The sequence below is a fragment of the Hemibagrus wyckioides genome, linkage group LG08, assembly GCF_019097595.1.
Source record: "Hemibagrus wyckioides isolate EC202008001 linkage group LG08, SWU_Hwy_1.0, whole genome shotgun sequence".
NCBI classification, from domain to species: domain Eukaryota; kingdom Metazoa; phylum Chordata; class Actinopteri; order Siluriformes; family Bagridae; genus Hemibagrus; species Hemibagrus wyckioides.
In genome coordinates, this window is record NC_080717.1 from 22,027,820 (window position 1) to 22,049,044 (window position 21,225).

Genomic DNA, 21,225 nt, shown 5'->3' on the forward strand with positions numbered 1-21,225 from the left:
ACACTAAGTACACTATAACAGATGGGATACTGTCTGCTCAACTATTTTATCAGTGTATCTGATGTAAAACATGAGAACCTTTTAAACAGGAACTTAATGTAATAAATTGAGGACTTACCCCAGGATCAGCCAAGACACGTGAGACAGCTTGATGAGTAAACACCCCAGTTTGAAGAACCAGGTCACCTTGGTCCGAGTTCTGCCCACTCAGGACCAGTAGTTTGTGCACAGCTGGGTCAGACACAAGAGACCGGATCTAGGACAAAGATAGAAAACACAAAGGGTATTTAAAATACAGCCAAGAACTGCTTTGACTTTGTGCATTAGCAAGTCATGTATACTTATCTTATGCTACCATATTAGAAAATATCGTTCATGTGACAATTTCCATAAAACTGATTCAGTTTTTTACCATCATCAAAAAGAACCTACCTCAGAGAGAACCGTATCTTCTGATGGATTGACTAAGACAACTGTTTCAAGTACATCACTTCTGTGGTGTAGAGTCCTTTGCCCTGTAAGAAACATTCAAATGTTGTAACTACTGATAGTAAAAATTCGACTGATGTCTATGTCCAAATTTTGGAACCTTCATTCAGTCTTAGATATTCTTACAGAGGATCTGTATTGTACTCATGTAAAGCCATAAAACTTACACTACTTTTCATTTTAAAAAGATGCAGTATATTTGTACATTTAACACATTTTTGATGCATGTAACATTAAAAACTGCAGATATTCTGTTACATTCTGGAGAACAGCAATAAGTGGTGGGAAATAGTTTAAATATGAACTAATATTCAAATAATTCATTGACTGTAACCTTTCCCTAACCAAACCATTCATCCCAGTTTAACCAATAATACATTATGTGCATGTCAGTTTTAAGTGAATCAATGCCTTTAACATCAGCTTCTGTTGTGACACATGTTAATGTATTACTCTTCAGTGATAGGAAGCTTTAGAAAAATGCTTGTTTGGGTAATTATATCCAGGTACCAATGGTGTGCAGCAGCAGCATCAAAAATTAAACCAGTCAGCATATTCTCCAGAAACTCCTAAAGAATAAGTGACATGTGATAATACAGTATATCCTATTTGAATTTGCAATGGTTCTGCAATGCATCAATACTTACTAGAGGGCTAAGTATAAACAAATTACTATACTTATATTACAAATCATGCCTTTTCTTATCCCATTCTGACCCAAGCTAAATATATTGTAGTTTTAAGTCTGTTACTAAAAAAAACCTGTATCCTAATAAGAGTAGTGCAGATGGTTTCTCAGCCTGACCTCCACCCAGAATGACCTTCATTTTCAGATTTGTTGGCAGCTTTCAGTGATACAGCAGTTTTAAAAAATCAAAGCCATGTCACTTGCTTTTATGAGTTATGTTTTTGCTTATTTGCAAACATAAGTGAGGTTTTTATGCCGTTGTATGCTGATGGTCACCGAAGGTATAGAGCTAGTAGCTTTGAATAGTAAATAAAATGACTCCACTCCTCTGAGTATTTTGCAAACGATATGAACACCATCCTGCGACCACACCTTTGCACCACTCAGATGAACTTTATGCTGAACTAATGTGATGATTCTATAGCTTATCAGTCCTACTCCTCTGTGCGTCCACAAAATAGCCATCTCTCTAGCACATCAAATAATTGCGCCACAGTCCTACCTCAATTGACCTGTTTGATATAAATATCCGCTCATGAACACTCAAAACGGGAGCACTGTGTTAAAATAAGCTCAAACAGAACAGTGACAGAACACAGACCAAGCCACTGCACTGCTCCAGATAGTTTGCTCCAGATATAATCACCCCAGAGAAAGAGGCCTATGGAAGTTGGGAATGAAATCGCCTCATATGACGTGATGTGACGATAAAATGGCTTCTCATAGCATTACCTGGTGGCATAATGTCATATGTGCATTTTTGCTTATGTCAATCTTAGACCTTGCTGTGGAGTATGCAGTCCAAAACATTGCATGTGTTTCAGCTGTTTCATTTCAGAGTCTTTACGTATTTTTTGATGACAGGGTAAGATTAAGGATGATTTTTGACAGTACTGTCAAATTTATTGCCCTCTTGACCACATAACAGTCCAAGGCTTTCTGGATATTCTAACAAGATTACGAGTAGTAGTGTTTATCTCTTGAGGATATTCTCATTCAGCAGTTCAATCTCAATTCTGCTATTCAAGTATTAAAGGAGGTGTGGCACTAAATTATCAATAAAAAAAAAAACCTCCAGCAGAGTTTAATTAACAACAATTTTTAATTAGTCATAACATTAACTAGTATCTGACAGTGCAACAAAGCATATGTCTTCTTTCACCCCAACATACCTCTAATACTTACTAGTTTTATTAAGTCATGCAACATTTTAATGGCATCTAGATTTAACTTTCCTTTCTACCGTAGCTTCACGAACGACTGTCCTACTTTCTTAATGTAATCCTAGTCCTGCGACTTGGCAGCAGTGATCGATTCTGCCATTAATACAATTAAAGCCTATAAGATCATTTCAGCTGTGTCACTGAAACTAGGCCTACCACCTGGACAAATATATAGCCATACCTTCAGACACTGATATTAAAACCACACCATCTCTATGTTAATCTCACAAAATACGTATACAGTAATTCTCCCAAATGACTCAGATGCCTTTTTCACTGTTTTACCAAACCTAGTGCCATGAATACATGTGCCAGCAGACACCTAGAAGGCAGGAAAGATAGGTATTGATATTGAAAAGATGAATGGGAAAGACATGACACAGTGAACAAAATGGAGTGCAGAAACGGTGACAAAGCAGACAAAAGAAAAGACATACTTGGTTCAGTACCATTATTTCCTAGTAACTCCAAACTCAAAGCTAAGCTAAAGATGAGCTCAAGAGCTTTTTTCATTATTCTCATTCTTGTTTTTTTCCTCACTCTCTATTGCATGTCTGTCTGAAACCTAATAGAAAAGGAAGAATTAAAGTTGGAGGCAGTCTGTTGAGAGTGCATACAAAAAGCTTGTCTGAGCATTTAAATCTTGGCACCAGAAGCTTATATTAAACAATAACTTTTAGAGCATCTTGAAGTCCAAATCTGGAGTCACTAAATTTGGCTGCTTTATTGCACAGCTACATCTGAAACTAACATGGTTATATATTAAGCTGGTTCCTTACTGGTCTTTAAAAAAAAACATATATGTACATTCCATAGAAAGTAAAAATACATAGCAAAATGCAGACATTAAGGCAGACATTTCATAACCAAGTACATGGTAATATTTTTATCATTTACATTAAATCACATTACATTTATCATTTTGAGAGGAATTCCAATACACAGAAGCCCCAGGCAAGATACTGTATATAAAAGTAATAACTATTCTTTGGACTGCTCTCTACGCATTGCATTTTTCACAATTTCTAGTATTTTAACACTTGAAAAATTCATTTTTGGATAGGTTGAATTGAAATATTTTTAAGTGATTTGTAAATAAACCTTAACTTACCTAGAACGTGTGCTCACTTGTGTCGCTCAGGACAATGTTGACTGGCACTGACACTGCTTCTGATTAGCTTTAGAAGTAGGTTTAACATTTTCTAAAATGCACGGAAGTGTCACTCTCTATTGTAAGGCACTACAGATTACTTCAAAAGGCTGGAAGACTCAATAAAAATAAGGAGGAAGATAGCACAAGATTCTGCTCAAGAGCACTTGACTTGATGCATGCACGCTTGTTTATTAAGTATTAAGTACAACTGAAATAAATGAAAGACATGAACCTATGGATCTTGAAGGGTAATTTATCCCTTTCAAAATATTTTCCACATTTGTCTTACATATTGTAACTAGGTTATTAAAGTTTTTTTAACTTCTAGATAAAAGGTGAACAGTGCTTTAGATAGTAGCCACATTTCAGGGTTTTTTTTTTACTTCATCAAGACAAAACCAGAACAAAAAAAACTAAGCAACTACGCATCATGAATTAATTGTATCATATCAGTAAAGAAATATAGGAATTAAAGGTTTCAACACCCCTATCTGGTGTCTTTAATAAGGATTATGAGTGAAGAAAGGATTGTAATTCTAAACAGTCATACAGTTAATCTTTAGCATTAGAAAAATGGTAGTGGTTAGATTCCTATACTAAAGACAAAACCGTGCAAGTCTATGTAAGGTAAATTACATGCCTTCATAAACAGCTGAGACCTAAGATGTAACAATAATCCCCAGTCAGCCAGTGGGAGTGGTCCTCACTGCACAGTGCTGCAGTGCTCAGTGCAGGAGAGACGCCCGCATACAACGGACTAATACTGGTTTTCAGCTATAATGCCAGTTTGTGTAATCTCCCACCAACACAGTCGCCCACTAACAGGGATGAAAGACAAAAATATTTGATGTGTGTAAAAGAGAAGGAAGAGGAGAAGATTGCTTGGAAATAGAGAGAGAGAGAGAGAGAGAGAGAGAGAGAGAGAGAGAGAGAGAGAGATGTTTTCACCTCACTGTGCCCAAAGGGTCTCAGCATCTCTCGCAGCAAATGAAACCCTGACACAATACATCAGATCACTCCAGCACCTCAAAGACAGCATGCATGCTCTCCCCAAGGAGACGATTCCTCGAATGAACTTCTGTAATAACTCTCCAGACCATTTCATGTGTTAGATAGAGCAACATACTGACTGTAATAAACTGAAATGAGGGCCAAGATGTTACAAAATGCCACTTTATGCTTATTTTTTTCCACCTATGATTGGATGCTGGATGCAGAGAATAAACTGGTGGTTGGGCAACCAAAAACTGGGGATGAAACCTTTACTGTTGCCTAGTAATTTGTACTGCTATTCCATCATATGTGCTGAAAATTCCAGATAGGTATCTGTCAGGTGAAGCACCTTTGAGCTCATTAATCCCACAAAGAGTGCCCCAACAAGCTGTTCCTAATGCGGATTAAGGAATAATCACGCAGATGCAATTGCTAATGTAATGTAAAGACAATGTAAGTGTTGGCAAAGAGGTCATGTTGTGTCCTCGATTTTCCCCCAGCGGTAAGTAGAACAAGCCGAGTGAATGACTCAGTAGAGCCATGGGTCTGACTGTCCCTGTCTGCCTGTTTCCTCTGTGTCCCATTGTAACACTGAATCTGACAGACATGCCCTTCAGGGACTTTTCAGCCTGCCATGTTAACTTTATCACAAAGTCTAATAGGACACGAAGCTGATCCATCCGAATAGATAAACATGATGTAGTGGATACAGGACAACGATGACAAGCAGAAATTCGACTGCAGGTCATCACAACTGCTAAAAGACCTGCTGAGCTCAGAGCTCAGGATTGTTACGCTTTCTGGTTCTATCAGGAAGTACATTGAGGTGCCCCAAATACCCCAGAGATCCTTCCGGCTAGGTCACAAGTTTATGGTAGTTTTTAACACTAGTTTGACACCAAGATAGGGTGGTGGTATGGCTGATGGATCTTAGACCTAGGGTAGGAACTCACTTCTGGCTTATTTTGTAGAGAACTGAATGGACGGATTGGGACAGTACTATTTCCTTACACACAATGTGAATGATTGTGTGTGTTTGTGAAAAGTATTGACATTTATATAGATTGACACATTCAGTCAATCATCCTCTTTATCGAATCTGCTGTCTGGAAGCTTGATTTCTGGATGGGTGGGTATTTCTGCTGATCCCTATCCAGATTTCCTACTTACAGTGTCTTAACCTTGATCCAACTCTGCTCTCAGGTCAGTACAAACTGACAGGCTTTTTGCACTGCTGTTGCCTAGCCACCATTTACTGTAAGTGGGAGCAATGAAACAGTGACTAAACCTCAATCGTGGTGCTGATGCGAGCTGGTATTCTTATGTGAATTGTTTTTAGTACTGCCAACACTTCAGATGGCACCATAAAAGTGACATAAAAGTGAAATAACTGCATTTGATAAACACCACGTCATTCACAAACATGAAAAACCGATCATTTAGACAGAAAACTAATTATTAAATAATAATTATGATTGTTATAAAATGTCATTCAGCAATGTAGCTATTATCAGAGAAACGTTGGATGGATTTCTTGTTTGGATAAGAACACAAGTTAAAAGAAACTAAAGGGGAATAAAATAAAAATTCAACATTCTTATCTCTTTGGCTTCTCTCTCTCTCTCTCTCTCTCTCTCTCTCTCTGGGTTTTTATTTATTTATTTTTTGGATTTAATCTTGCGACACAGACAGAGATGGGAGGGGGCCGGTTTACGCTGAGTCACTGACCACCTCATCAATACGTGGAATTATTTTGATTATTTATTTTTTTTGGTCGGATTTCCTCTATGCGACACAGACTTCATCAATCATGGACCAGATTTTCCATGCGCACTTTCATACTCCCATCAATATTGCACAAAGAAAATGTCAAGTTATATTTAATAGGCTATATTTTAATCCTTCAGATTAGATAAATAATAAATTTTAAAATATATATATATATATATATATATTACGCGTAGCAAAGCCTACATACCAGCGGAACAAAACAAACTAAATACCTTGGAGCAGTGTCGAGTCTGTGCGCCTTGCTGCATTAGTGCGTCATTCGGGACGTTTGAGTCAGTGGATGGTGAAGCTCTTCTTAACAACATATCATCACTTTAGAAAAACTCCTACAAGTCTCTGTTAAAGCGATGCAGCGTGTCCAACGTTATATACTCTTTATACGATTGTGTCTTTTAAATCTGAACTCGGTTCATGTGGTCAGCCGGTCCTAAATTAATCCACTTAGTTTGGATAAAGCGACGGGGTTGAATGCGATCTGCTCGCGCCTCTCGCGCACGCCTGCGTGAATTTACGAGACAGTCTGAAGGTTTAATTACTTAATTCTTACTCCAGGACTAATAAAGTCACTAAGATGCGGTCACTGAAGGATAAACAGCCGGCGTCTGCGTTTAACGACGTAATCGTTTCAGAAGCCGGACTGTTGGAGAGAGAGAGAGAGAGAGAGAGAGAGAGAGAGAGATTGACTCCACATCCGCAGTCATGTCATAACAACGCAGGCTTTGTGAGAAACTGCAGATATAAAGTGTGCACACAGCTACATACCGTTGCTGATGCGGGCCACTTGAGCCGCGGTGTCGTGTGCGGAGCCGCCGGCGAGTGCTGTGCGGAGTGTGTGCGGGTCTGATGAGAGAGGATGACAGTGAGGGAGGGAGGGAGGAAGGGAAGGAGGGGGGATGTGGAGGGCGCAGCGGATTGGAGGGAGGCTGGAGAATTGAGATACGGCCACAGTGCCACGGCAAAAGAGAGAGAGAGAGAGAGAGAGAGAACAGCTGCGGCTATGCGAAGTGGGAGATGATCAAGGCACTACACTTAAACAAATTGTTTTAGAAAACATACTTTACGTCATTTTGCAGTGCCACATGTCTATCTGTTCAGTTCACTTAACACCTTAATGTAATGACTTCACACCTGCCAGGTTGAAGGTGTGGTTAAGGCTCTCTGCAGTGTACCATACAGGCAGACTTATCCGAAATGACTAGGCAACCTTTCATTATAAATACATTACAGTATAAATGAACTCCTAGTCCTTATGTGTTGAATTAGCATTAACAGTTAGAATAATTATCTTGCTATGTAATGGCGTTTTTTTTTTTTTACATTAATGTTTAGTTTACTTATTTATAATAATAAAAAAAAAAGCTGCTGAAAGCTGCTGAACTATGTAAACAACAACAACACTGAAGATTATTAGATACTCAATCACAATTTCTATATGCTGTGAACTTGCTTTTAGCATGGTTGTATTGGGAAAAAAGTATTGTTTTGTTTTGTTTTTTTAGCTTGATATTACATTTGAAACTGGCATTGGTAAAATGTCGCTTATAACAGGCAAAACCCATATATTATACAAAACTGGGGACATTAGATTGACAGTAATTTAACAAAGATATTTAAATGTATTTCTAATACAGTGTAAATATTTTATAAATGTACTTATGAATCAATATGCAAAACAAATTTCAAAAAGTAGTTCAATCGTTTATCTTCTGTAACTGCATTATCCTGGTCAGGGTCTTGGTGGATCCTGAGTCTATTTCAGGAACGCCAGGAGCAAGGTTGGAGAATTCACCACAGATGGGATGCTAGTCCATCGCAGGTTGCCATGCGCACACACACATTCACACACTCATACGTACCAAGAGGCATATCCACTCCACCTACCTTCATGTTGTTAGCCAGTGGGAGGAAACCCATGTAAACACAAGGAGAAAATGTGAAACTCCGGTCACAGTAACCTGAGCTGAAGATTGAATCAAGGAGGTGGCAACTCTACCCACTGCATCACTGTTTACATGACAATTAAATTATTTCCCTTATCAGCAGTTTTATTTATAACCTAAAATAAGCAGTGTGGTTATTGGTCTAATGTGGAAACTTTGAGAAAAGCCTCATGGGTAAAGCTGAGGAGATTACATTAGAAGCACATTAACAGATTGCTTAACAGATATTATTTGGGCATGGAATGGTATGGAAGTGTGTGTTGTGCTGAGAAATTGCTTAGGGCCTGGGGGAAGACAGGAGGCGAGACCTATATCCCAGCCAGCGTTTTCTTGTTTATTTGGTTGGGTTTAATTAATTTATTTACTTAGCATAGAGGGTTTAGTGCTGTGTCAATTCCTCCAGACAAGCCATATTTTCTGTGTTTCCCTGTGGAGCAATAACATCTCAGTGATTTATTAGATATGATCCAGCTGTAGTGAATAATAGAGTTTTTTTCTTATAGATATGACTGAATACTGATTGGTGCAGACAATTACAAATTTAACTGGCTTTATATTTTATCATAACTTCCAGTAGTATATGTTTACAAGTCTTGGTACTAATATTATTAATTATTCATAGTACTATTATCTACACATAGCTCAGACAGATAGAAATGGACCTTTAGGTGGAGCAGTACCAGCACCAATGTCCATACAACAATGATACAGCCATTTAGCAAGCCCCTTATACCCCAGAATACTCTCCACCCTTAACACTGACCCTGTACTCATAAGAGATGTAAATATATATATATATATATAACTAATATAAATGCATAGCACTTAATCACATTAAGGGACAAAAAAAGTACAGCTGACATTCTCATTTAACACTAAAAATATTCACCATTCCAACTCAAAAAGCCAAATAGAATTTTTTAAAGCTTTTGTTTTAATACCAAACTCCATTTCCAACATTAATTCCAGCATCCAGTGCTGCAAATCTATTGCTAAGTCATTGAATGAGCACACACATTCATGGACTTAGTGTCCACTGCAGGTGATTCCTGCTTGCTGTAGCAACATAGGTAAAATTATGCTTTCTTGCAAGTGATGTCCATAGTCATGCAAAATTTGCCTGGGGAATCAATGCCAGAGAACCTTGAGAGAGTGATGCAAAGCAAGCCCTCAGAACCAATCTGCAGTGATATCAATATCCAAACTCTAAATTATTCAGCACTCTCCATTATGTATGGTGCCAAGGAAGTCTGCACTATTCCCTGCATGAGCAACCCTGAAAATCCCTTTGGGTATTAGTTTTATTGAGTCATATTTGTCAGGAATATGTGAGTTTAAATCTTGAATCAAAACAAAAACAGATGTAGATTGATACCCATTGTGTATATAATGAAGAATGAGAAGAGAACTGCATTTCCGTTACGGCTTGATTAATCTTGATTAAAGCGTTTTGCTTTAAAGTTAAGAAAGACAATGTATCACTCAACAAATAACAGTAGCTTTAAAACACAAGATTAGATTGTTTAAAACCCAGATTTCACATCAGAGACCAACAAATGTGTGGCCCATGTGAAAAAAAAAGTCATCAAATACATTACAATGAACAAGAGATTTGATATCGATGTCACCACGTCTCCCATGGATCTATCATCTTGCTTGCACTTGGTGCCTTAAATATATTTACTTTCTAAAAGTGTTTACAATTTCTTCATCCATAATGTACGAGTTCCCTTATGGATCCTCTGTGATCTATTGAAATATCAATATGCGCACATTAGTTATCCTTAGAGCTTAAAAGACAGTAGTTTCTTCAGTAGTTTCAGAACATCCAGAACAACACATGCTTCAGAACGGTCAGTAAAATGAACGACTACAACAAGCTTTGCTTATTTCATGTAAATGTAAGTCAGAAGCTTGCAGTTTAAAACCTCAGTTTGTACAGAAAACCTAGACAGAAAGACATCTGAGAGCAAGCTTATTGCACTGCATCTCCAGAATATGACATCAGCAACAGGAAGAATTAAAAAGAGCTGCGCAGAATGACACAGCACATCAGAGCTCCATGTACGCTATGGGCCTGTATAATCAGTGCAGTACTCAAGTCTAAATAAATGATTAAACCTTCATATGCACTATAAATAGAAAATGATCTGATTATGCTAACCAAGTTCATTTCAGCCACATCTGTATATATTGCTATATATTGACCTATAGTTTGAGCGTAAGGCCCTGCTCACAGCTATAATTTAAACACCGATGTTGTCTATTTATTCTTGCATCAGGAGGTGGGAGGGCACAGAGAGAGACAGTGTGAGATTAAGAGACACTGAGACAAAATTATACCCTAACTGTGGGTGATTTGCTACTGTCACCCTTGCTGCCAGCACATGAGTTTTTGGGGGGTTTTTTTGCACAGTATTGCATCTCAATGACCTGCAGTCAGCACTCTCCACTGAGAGTAAAATTTCTATATAGCTCACTCAAATGAATCACACAGTGGATTATATAACATCGGGTAATGGAGCAATAACCAGACATGCAGCCGACTAGATTCCATCTGTCCTGATGGAGATGGAGCCCAGGGTCGCAGGTTTGACTCGTCCAGTCTAATGCGATGTGACTGGGCAGACAAATTAGCAACTTCTCTTGTCATCAATTTACACTAGACATTCACATGTATACTTTGTTGTCTACTCTAGAATGTTTGCTAAAAAAAAATATATGAATATAATAAAATAATCATTAGAAACAATTAAACACTTAAAAGAATAAAGGACTTACCTTTCATATAAGGCCTTCGTATGTGAAATGATAATATCATCGCTCACAAATGTATGTGGCACAATTAGAAACTGCAAACAACTTAACATTCTTTTTATCAACATTTTTTTAATATTTTGATCTGCAGTACCTATTTTTTTTTGCTTTTAAACGTTTCTTGTTTCCCAAAGCTATAGGAATGACACATGTAAATATTTCTTATTCTTTCAATAATGCAAAACCAAAGAAATTTAAGTACAAAACAGTCATGTTGTTTACCTGCAAAAGTCAAGTAATGGACATAAAAACATATAAGCAAATAATATGCCATTTATCACAACCAGGGCAATTATAAATAGAGTCTAGTAAAATAGAATTTACCACCAGGACAGATGATCAAACTACACCCTAGACTTAAAAAATCTTTCCATTTTTTAACATCTGATAATTCAGTTCAAGTTCAAGCTTTGTGAAGGACTGAAGGAAATGGTTCAGCCTGGCAGAAAGAATTTCTCTTCTTAGTTCAAATTTCCTGAGCAATCTATCTTCTGTCTCTTGGACTAAAACTAGTAAAAGGACTAATTTTCCCTGTCGAAGAGGATGTTCTTGAAGATTAGGGCTGTCAGAGACTGATAATGTAGTGAGGGACAGTCATGACTGAATAGATATTAACCCAGAAAGCAAATTATTCAGTACTGGCCCAACCATATCACTTTTTATCTGGATTCACATAGTGCTGTGAAATTATGATGATATACTCATCTAAAACTCAACTTCAATAAATCTATGTATGATCAATCGGATGGAATGTGTGCAGAAATTTTGCATAAGCATTACATATGGCTGGCTGCATTTTGACCATTTCTTCACCTCTGTTAACTTTCGGATTACATCCTCAGAATTTATACAAATATTCCAACACTTTCACATTTTCTATTTAAAATAGAAATTCTTCTTATCTCCTAATTTACTTATGTGTATAGATGCATAAAACAGTAAGAGATTTTCCTTGTGTTTTCCCCACAAGCAAGCGCCCTAATGTTTATCTCTATGCAGAGTACATCGAAACAGAGAGGTAGAATAGCAAGCTGAGGAGCAAGTCAGCAAAAACAAATCCCATCGATCAGTGTGCCTCATCTGAATTTCCTTTAAAAAAAAAAAGAAAAGGCAAAAGCTCCCAGAGGTAAAGTCACAGACAGAGGCAGACAGAGAGGGAGACTTTGTTGCTGAACTGGGTCACTCCCACTCTGTTAGGCAAGGGTCATATTTATAGCTACTTAATGCTGCACTGACTTTTATGTGTGTGTGTGTGTGTGTGTGTTCGTTCACACACACTCCTATCAGGACAAACTGATCTCCATTTGTCTGCAAGCTAATTAAGTTTGGATAAACAACCGTGTTAATGCAGCGAAAATACAGTTCCATGTGTAACACATGTACTCACTCACACTCACATAAATAAACACAAATATATATATATTAAAAAAAAGTTTTTATACTGTATGTTTCAATGTAAACTAGATTAAACACACATAAATCAACAGCCTCACAATATATAATATTAATTAAGGCATCAATTACATCATTTGGAAAATTAAGGTCAAATACACCCAACTCAGTTCCAGGTCTTAATTTATTTTTTCCCTATGCTTTAATATGCTGACGATCCCAGACACCATGAATAGCTGGATCAGTAAGTAACATGCAGGAGCCTGTGCTGCACTGTGTATGATTTTCCACAAGAGGGCATGGCATCACGAATTGCAGCGAATGTTTATATATCTCACTCAGGCAAGCTTTTTCTATTTCATTTCAGTGACATTAAACCCAGCATAGAAGTGCACTTAGGAGTAGAATAAACCTTGTATCAGATAACAGCCTTTTGCTGTCTAAATCACTTGTAGCATAAAGTAAGGTAATGTACAGCGACACCCTATTATGTTCAATTGAATTATTACATACTCCCTTTTATGTATTTAAATATTGATGAATGTATTTGAACCATTTTGATGTTGTGAAACTAAATAAAAACACCATCACTCACTAACTAAAAATGCAGCAGATTATAAGAGGCGAAATAGGCTCCATGTAGTCACACTCTACCCAGTGCACTGCCTGCAGGACAATGACTTGTGTTAAGGTGAACTGGGAATATGAATATGGGATCATTTTTGAAGGCTGTGGTATAATGTGGTGAGTCTGAAAGGTCACTGAGATCAGCCCATGAGCATGTCCTTCTGTGGGGTTTCTGGGCACTAATCCATCCATTTAAACACTTCACTAAAGAGTACTTCAGCCTAAGCACTCTAAGCCAAAAACACTCTTTAAGTGAAATGCTGCTATTGTAAAAAAAAAAAAAAAGTAAATACTGAGCAAATGATTGACAAATTGCAAGTCTTTCTGAATTTGAGCGGTATACCGCTGTGGGTTTTACCTTTATGGACAGATCAGGGATTAGTATGTACAAGAAACACAGTTTGTGGTAGAACAATAAAACTGCTGTCCAGTAGACATGCTCAAAAATGAGGTTTGTATGGTTTTTCCTCTGCAATTATCCATTTAATAAAAATCACCTTGAACAATTTAATAATCTCAAACCAACAATCTTTAAAAAAGATGAGCATTTTTACCATTTCAGTTGAGTTGGTGAGCTCTACAGTAATCCTCAATGAACATTAAACAAACAAAAAAATCATAACAGTACAGATTTTATACAATCTTTTAACAAATTGGATGTTTAATATCTACATGGATGACTAGGAACTTTACTATTGCCCTTTTTTAGGCTATTAGCTTGGATACTTCTTTATAGACCTGTTAAATATTTTTAATTTTTTTGGTGGCCTCACTAATAATTACTGTTAATCTGTAATAAAGGCATACTTGTTTAATGTAAGCTAAGTAAAACATAGATTGACTTCACATTAATAAACTCATACGCTCTTCATAAACATGCTCCATTTAGCTTAACAGAAAACAAGGACATCCCACGAGTCCTGAGAGCTCAGACAAATCTTCCAGTTAACAAGGAAGAGATCAAAACATCTGCACAAATCATTCCAGATTCAAAATGCTTAAACGGTGGCAGGTCATGTAGTATAATATAATGGGTATCATGGCATGTAATATTGTACAGGGATAATAAACTCATTACATCATACAGCCCTAGTTCTAATCTTTAAAGTAAAGACTGAAGTAAAACTTGTAAACAACGCCATAATCAATACATTTCCACTAGCAAAAGCAAAGCTCCAATGTCCCTGCAAACTGAGAGATACCTAAAAGCTTATTTCAGAGTAAGATGAAAGGGCAGCTTGTACCCACATAATCAAAAACATGACTCATGGCTAATACACCAACCCAGATGCTAATAGTAGAGAACTCCATCTGCAAAACAACTAGAAATGCTCATTCTTTTCAACATTTCTGTATTCAAATGCACAGCATTACATACTGAAATAAGGATGACGGTGCACCTTTCTGATGTATTTTTATCCCCTTTATTCTACCACAGACGTCTCATAAGGATTTGACAGCTATGTAATATAATGCATCCACACACTGCAAGAGAAGATTAAAAAGGCTTCATGATGATAACATTCAAGACACACCTGAACCATTATATCTAGCCTGAGAAAGCCTTATTCAGCTCAGACACACACACACACACACACACACACACACACTGCAGCAGGAGAGACTGACTCTGCAGCTCCCCTCCTCCTCACATTGCACTCTAATGACTACGGAAGCAGTGCAGTGCACTAAGCTGCTGCGTGCTACCCTGCAAGCACACATGCAGAGATCCTTCTGGAGCAGATGGGTGGGAATCTACAGTCTGCTCATGTTTACAAGACATACAGTAGCCACAAGCTGCAAAGTCTCATGTGTGATTACAGCATGTGACCTTGGAGTAGTAATATTCGTAAACAAATCCATGTGTTTTTTGAAATCCTGTGTGCTGGTGAGACAGAAACGGTATTTTATGCTTTCAGGCATCATGCTAATGAAATTAGAAGAGTCGATTTTGGTTAAGAAGAAGACAAGTCCACCAAAACTTTACAGAACCTCTTTATTTCTGAAAGTAAAGCCCAATTAACTTCCCATGTTAGACCCAGGACTGACCTTTGACCTCTGCAGAAAACTGGGCGGAGTGTCTAAATACGAAGAGTTGAAGCTGTTGGTCCAAATCACATTCTTCGAGACTAATGTTCCAGGAGCGGATCCCTGCAAGCAGAAGGAAAAACCATCTATTTTACCGCATGCGGTCTTCAAACACACAAAGAGAAAGCAGCTGAACAGAGGGGGTGACACTTATTTGTCTTTTTTATACCTCCGTGATATGACATACAGAAATAATGGAGTATGATATTGCAGATTGACTTCTTCAAGATTTTATTTGTCACACACACACAGTTACATTTAGTATACAACGACATTTGTGCTTAAACAAAGAAGAGCATGCAAGCTATTTTAAGATATTGCCCCTGTTTGAGGATTATATTTGTAGACAGGTACAGTGGAGTATTGTGATACTCCACTATCACAGCTGCTACAACTTCTATGGGATTTTTTTGTGTGTTTAATGAATATTCATGAAATCTCATTAAGTATTATGCAACGATGGACAAAAGCACAGATGGCTCACAATGCTCTGTGGCATAACCCTCTGAACACGGCACATGAAGCATTAGAGGATGAATTCAAATCCCTATGCTCTTCTCCTATTTTCTGTTCATTATTATATCTGTCTTTCCTCCGAATAATTCAAATATTTTTTCCATCAGATGCTGTTTTGCATAAAATCTGCACACTCTGCAGGTTCCAGCTCACGGACATAGACATCCAGATGAGACTGCAGGCACATTGATTCCATTATAAATTGTTATTGCTACTGAAAACACTTCTTAGGCAAGAAATGTGTCTTTGGGCCAAGCACCCAAATGAAAGTCAGGCTGAATGACTCAGGGTGTTGAGACAGTCTTTCTTACTGAAATTACAAATGAATCATGGATCCTGAATTGCAAGTAGGCTTTTTTTAGCTCAAGTGGTTAAGACTCTGAGCCGTTGACCGGAAGATCAAGGTTCAAGCCCCTGCACCACCAAACTGCCACCGTTGGGCCCTTGACCAAGGCCCCCAACCCACCCTGCTCCAGGGGAGCTGTGTCATGGCTGATCCTGCGTTCTGACCCCAATGCATGAGATATGCGAAGAAAGAATTTCACTGTGCAGTAATGTATATGTGACAAATAAGGACTACTTAACCTTTGAGTTTTGTTGTTGAAAGTGTACCAAAAAAGAAGCCTGTTTTTTAATCGCTACATGAATGAGGTCTGTGCTTGTTCAGTATAGTGTCTACAAAATCTGAGAGAAGCCAAGTGAGCATGCTGTTTTTTGGTACACAGCCAAAAGCGGTCTTCCACTGAACTTTCTCTCACTTGTAGATTGTAGACTCACTTCTATGGAGTGTTGCTATGGGCCAATTTTTTCATACACAGGTATATATCAATATATCTTTACTTATTTTTTTAAACTAATGATCTGAGGTTACTGTGTTCGACAGCCTCAAATACATGAAGCATGCATAAATAGATCAATTAGACTTACAATTTACTATTGCTCACAAAGAAGGTCTTAAAACAGCAGGACAGTAACACAGTTACAGAATTGCAAAAGACAAAATTACTATGATATGCCTGGCTTCATGTGGTCTTTGAAGATAAAATTCTCTGGAAGCTTCATATCAGAGATGTCTAATAATCGGACCATTTAACATATGAACCGCACCAAAGGATCAGATAAATTAATCATTCTTTCTATTAAAAAAAACCCGTAGCAACCTGCCATACAGTTAAAACACAATCCAAGCTCCAATTATGAAGCAACATACTTGATCCAGCACATGATCTAACTGTCCAGTTCTTTACAAGTTGGATCAGGTGCATTAAGTGCAGAGAAATCTTCAAACATTTTGTGGATCTCCACTGACTGAATCTGTTGAATAGGGATTTGGGTGGTGGATCATCCTCAATACAGCAGTGACACTGAAATGTTAGTGTACTGCTCGGATGTACCTGGTATGAATGAGTCAGGTGCAACAGTGTTAGTGGGGTTTTTAAACACCTCGGTGTAACTACTAGGTTAAGGTTCGTCCATCAGCTGAAAATAATATGGAGGTCAGAAAAATGGCTACTGATTAAATGCCAGAAGATGAATAATGTAAATGATATATAGAAAACTGAACTATAATCTCAAAACATACACCTACACTGTATACCTATACACCTATACACCTACAAAACTAACCTAACAGATATGTTAAATTGAAGGTGCATTGTGCAAGATTCGTAAATAGGTCTCTAACGGTTAAATGGAGCTGAATAAGACAAAAAAGATTTTTAACTCTTTGAACCAGCCACATTCACATAAAATTATGGTGCTTCAACCATTAGCAAGGACTGTATTGACATCTCTTTCATGCAGACATTCAACGCAGCCAAGCTTCATAATACACTTGTTCTGAGACAATGTTTTAGACTGTTTTTTTTATTTTGTATTTCTACATCATCTTCCATATGATTTGTACAAATACAAAATGAAAAAGATTGACTATTAAACCATTACGTGGCCAATAAGTATACCATGTTTAAAAACCCAAACAATTCTGCTGTGCCTGATACACTTGAACCAGCACCACACCTACTACCATATCAATATCACTGCTGTGATAAGAATGAACCACTACCCAGCTACAATCTGGTCAGTGGTGGTCCTGTGGTGATCCCTTTCTGGACTGATGGAAAGGGTAAAGCAACAGATGGGCACTTATATGATATGTATACCTGATAAAGTGTCTGTTGTGTTTATAACACCCTGAAGAAGTTTCTGCATTGCTGAGAAGAGACTATACTCGCTATAGTCCAGCTGTCCACTGGTCACAACATTAGAATAATTAGGCAGTCCTTGCTCAAGTGATGGCTCTGTGTATTGAGGTGAAAGACTGTCAGGTCTCCCAGTGTACATTTGTGTTGTGATACTGGGGATACAGGGAATGACGCTTAAGTGTTCTTCTGACAGTGTGTTAGCTAAAACACCTTCAGCAAGTAAAGTGCACCTAAACTAATGAGTAATCTGTATAAATTATAACACTTGCTTACTGAAATCACAGTGTAGGAGGTTGGGTTTATGTTATTTATGTTGCATTTGGCTCATTGCTTTCATGCAGCCACAATAAATGTGGCTGAAGCAAGACAAATCGGATATGCAACGTTTCTATATCCACTCATCTTTCTCCATGAAATAAATGAACTCATGGAGCAGTTCTATTAATCGAAAAAAGAGACATGGCGTACATCCAAACTGGTGGCGCAGTGCTCGATCGGGTCGCGCGAGGTCGCCGCAGTGTGCATCACGTGTCGTATCTCAGTTTCAGGTGAAAATAACACCTCATGAACCTGGTTAACATTCCTGAACTGATGCATTATATTAGGATATTCTTAGCTTTAAAAAAAAGCAAAAGTGCAGCATATAACAAATCCTGCCTCTCATTATCGGTAGCTTGGGCACGCGCTTAACAAGTGCTGCATCAGCAAAATCATGATCCACAAGAAATGTCTCACGTGTAGCCTGTGATTCGTGAAGTTTTTAGCACCACGTATGGTTTTAAATGATACAGCACAGTCTGGGCTCAGCATCAATCGTGCATGCATCTGTGAAAATGGCGCTGTGTCTCGCTAGATGGCGTCACTTACCGCGCTCAATGTGCTGTTTGACGATCTGCAGCTGGTGGTCGGTGCCGATGTCCCCGATCACTATCAGCATGGAGAAGTTTCCGCGGTGTTTGCTGCGGTGTCGGTGCAGCTCCTCGCCCTCATCCTCCTCGACCGCAGAAAGCGAGTTCCGGACCCGAGTCCCCATGGCAACGGTACCAGGAGACGACGCCGGGCCCAAGTCAATCTCCATGACAACTGCCGCTGCCGAGAGCTCAGGGTGCAAAGTTATGAGGAGGAGGGAACGGGAGAGGGGAGAGGCACGCGCACTGTGGGGAGCGGTTTGCGCCTCCCTGATAGGCCACCTGAGTGACGTCACAGCGTCCGTTCCAAAAAAAAAGGAGCTGGATAAGCCAATTATATATTTTAATAATTTTTGTTTACTGATGAAATACTTTCATTATTTGTTTGTGCACGCAATGATTTATTGTTATTTGTTGGTTTGCTTACTGTCCAATGTAATGAAAGGAAATAGTACACGTTAAACGTAAATGAAGCCATACTTTGTGCTGAAATTAGTGTTTTTGGGAAATAAATACAGAATGTGAAGAGAATTATGTCCTTAATATAAGTAGTTTTAGATCACGTCTTTATAGATTCATCTGACTGGGCTTCAGATTGCTTATTTTTCTACCCAAGCTGATACTAACAGTGAACAGCCAGATGGACCAAAAAAAGAAAAAAGAAAAACAGCACATGCATAAAGGAAAAAGACAGGCCTACCATAGAATCTAAGCCTCTGAATCTAAAACATCGATCATTTTTGAAGTGATCACACCGATATGCACAAATCTACAGAGTCTTAATGTGTTAAAAAGTCAAAATAATCCCATTTTCCGATTTGTTTTAGTCAGGGATTTGGTCAGAACCTGCAGCTTCTCTCAATATATGCAGCCTCTATCAAAGCAGCTTTGATCTATTGGTTTACTGCCAAAAAAGCTGAAATTTGCCTCTGAGATTTTTACATTTCTACATGACGTGTGTTGTATTTCACTCAAAGGTAGATATCTGTATGAATTTAAATATCAAACTACCACATGTTTTAGTTCACCTTTTAAGTATGTATTTTATCCAGAAATAACTGATTAACAGTGTGAATTGGCCCAGAGCAAATTCTTTGATGATATGCATATAGAGTGAGAGAGGGAGAGAAATAGTGCAACACAATCTGCAGAAAAGATAGTCAACTAAAATAATAATACACAATCCTTTTACAGTGCTTTGCGCTTTAACCCTGAGCATGTGGGATTTCCTTATTAATAAATAACTCAAAACTTGATTTCTGTATTCTCATAATCTGCATCATCCGGATTTCAGACCTCATGCGGTGTTGGTGGCCAGTGCAATGATGGTGCAATAACCTTGCTTCACCATAAACAGTCCTACAGTGAGTCAGCACGCTGATAGCCCTCAAACTGTGAACTCTTACTGCCACTTGCTGGCTACAATCAGAATTTACCATGGCTTATATACCAGAGATCATTTCTTCACTTAGCAATTCTTGTAATTTTAGGTTTGATCCATTGTGTGCAACTTACAGTGCAGATGCTGAAATCAACAGTATGTCAGAAACAACTTTATGTGGTCAAAGTGGGAGAAGCTTCCAGTATTTTTATCAAACCTTTTTACTGATGCTGGTATTTTTAGATGCCAGAAGCTATTGTTTATTGACCATGAGTCTGTGTCAGCCAGAGAGATTACAATCTGTTTTGTTCTACTGCAAAGTCATCTAAAGGTTAGGGTCTAAAGTTAGAGGTAAAGAGATGTGATCAGAAAACAATCATTACTGCAGTCAATTTCAGCCATATAAATATGTATTACATTTACTATGCACTCGTCAAGGTTGTCACTGATAGGAAGTTTGACAAATCAGCAAACAACACAAAAACAAAATCAAACACTAAAAAAATACAGGAAAAAATATACCTCAGGCTAAATATACATACGTTTATTGAAATTTTATTAAATATAATCCCAGATTTCCCCCTCAGGACCATTTTAAATTAATGCCTCCACCTTTAATTTGAGCAGAGACTAGGTACCATTATTGGATCCTATGTGTCCATAAAGACTATTCATCTCCAAAGGCTTAAACATTGGATTTAAACATTGGACCTCCATGGTTCCTTGTCATGGACACAAAGCAGCATTGATGAAAACAATTTCACTATTTTTCTGGTAGAAATCAGTGGCGACTTTATTAAATACACCTTCCTTGTATTTATGTCTATTGGCCATTTTATTAGGTACACCATACAGCTGCACTGTCTGTAGCTTGCTGCCTCTAGGACATTAATAACAAGTTATATATATGTAAATGAGCAAGCAGCAGAGAGACAGTACCATGTATAAAGTGTGATCATCATCCATATGCCCAGTCAACATTTTACATAAGATACAATGGGCACATTGTATTCAA

At 37.9% G+C, this 21,225-nt stretch overlaps 1 protein-coding gene across 2 annotated transcripts in view; it reads right to left on the reverse strand.

Annotated features, from left to right (window-relative positions):
• map1ab (microtubule-associated protein 1Ab) overlaps positions 1-19,025 on the reverse strand; it is a 34,066-nt gene extending 15,041 nt beyond the window's left edge. The window contains exons 1-4 of one of the 2 annotated variants that reach the window (XM_058397300.1): positions 18,789-19,025; positions 15,163-15,264; positions 433-515; positions 119-256 (exon numbers count right to left, since the gene is read on the reverse strand). In XM_058397300.1, the coding sequence (XP_058253283.1) occupies positions 119-256; positions 433-515; positions 15,163-15,264; positions 18,789-18,999 (534 nt within the window). In that variant the 5' untranslated portion in view covers positions 19,000-19,025. Of the gene's footprint in view, positions 1-118; positions 257-432; positions 516-7,099; positions 7,170-15,162; positions 15,265-18,788 lie in introns of those variants that run through there. The other variant, XM_058397301.1, reaches the window with a different exon arrangement.
• Between the last annotated feature and the right edge of the window lie 2,200 nt (positions 19,026-21,225).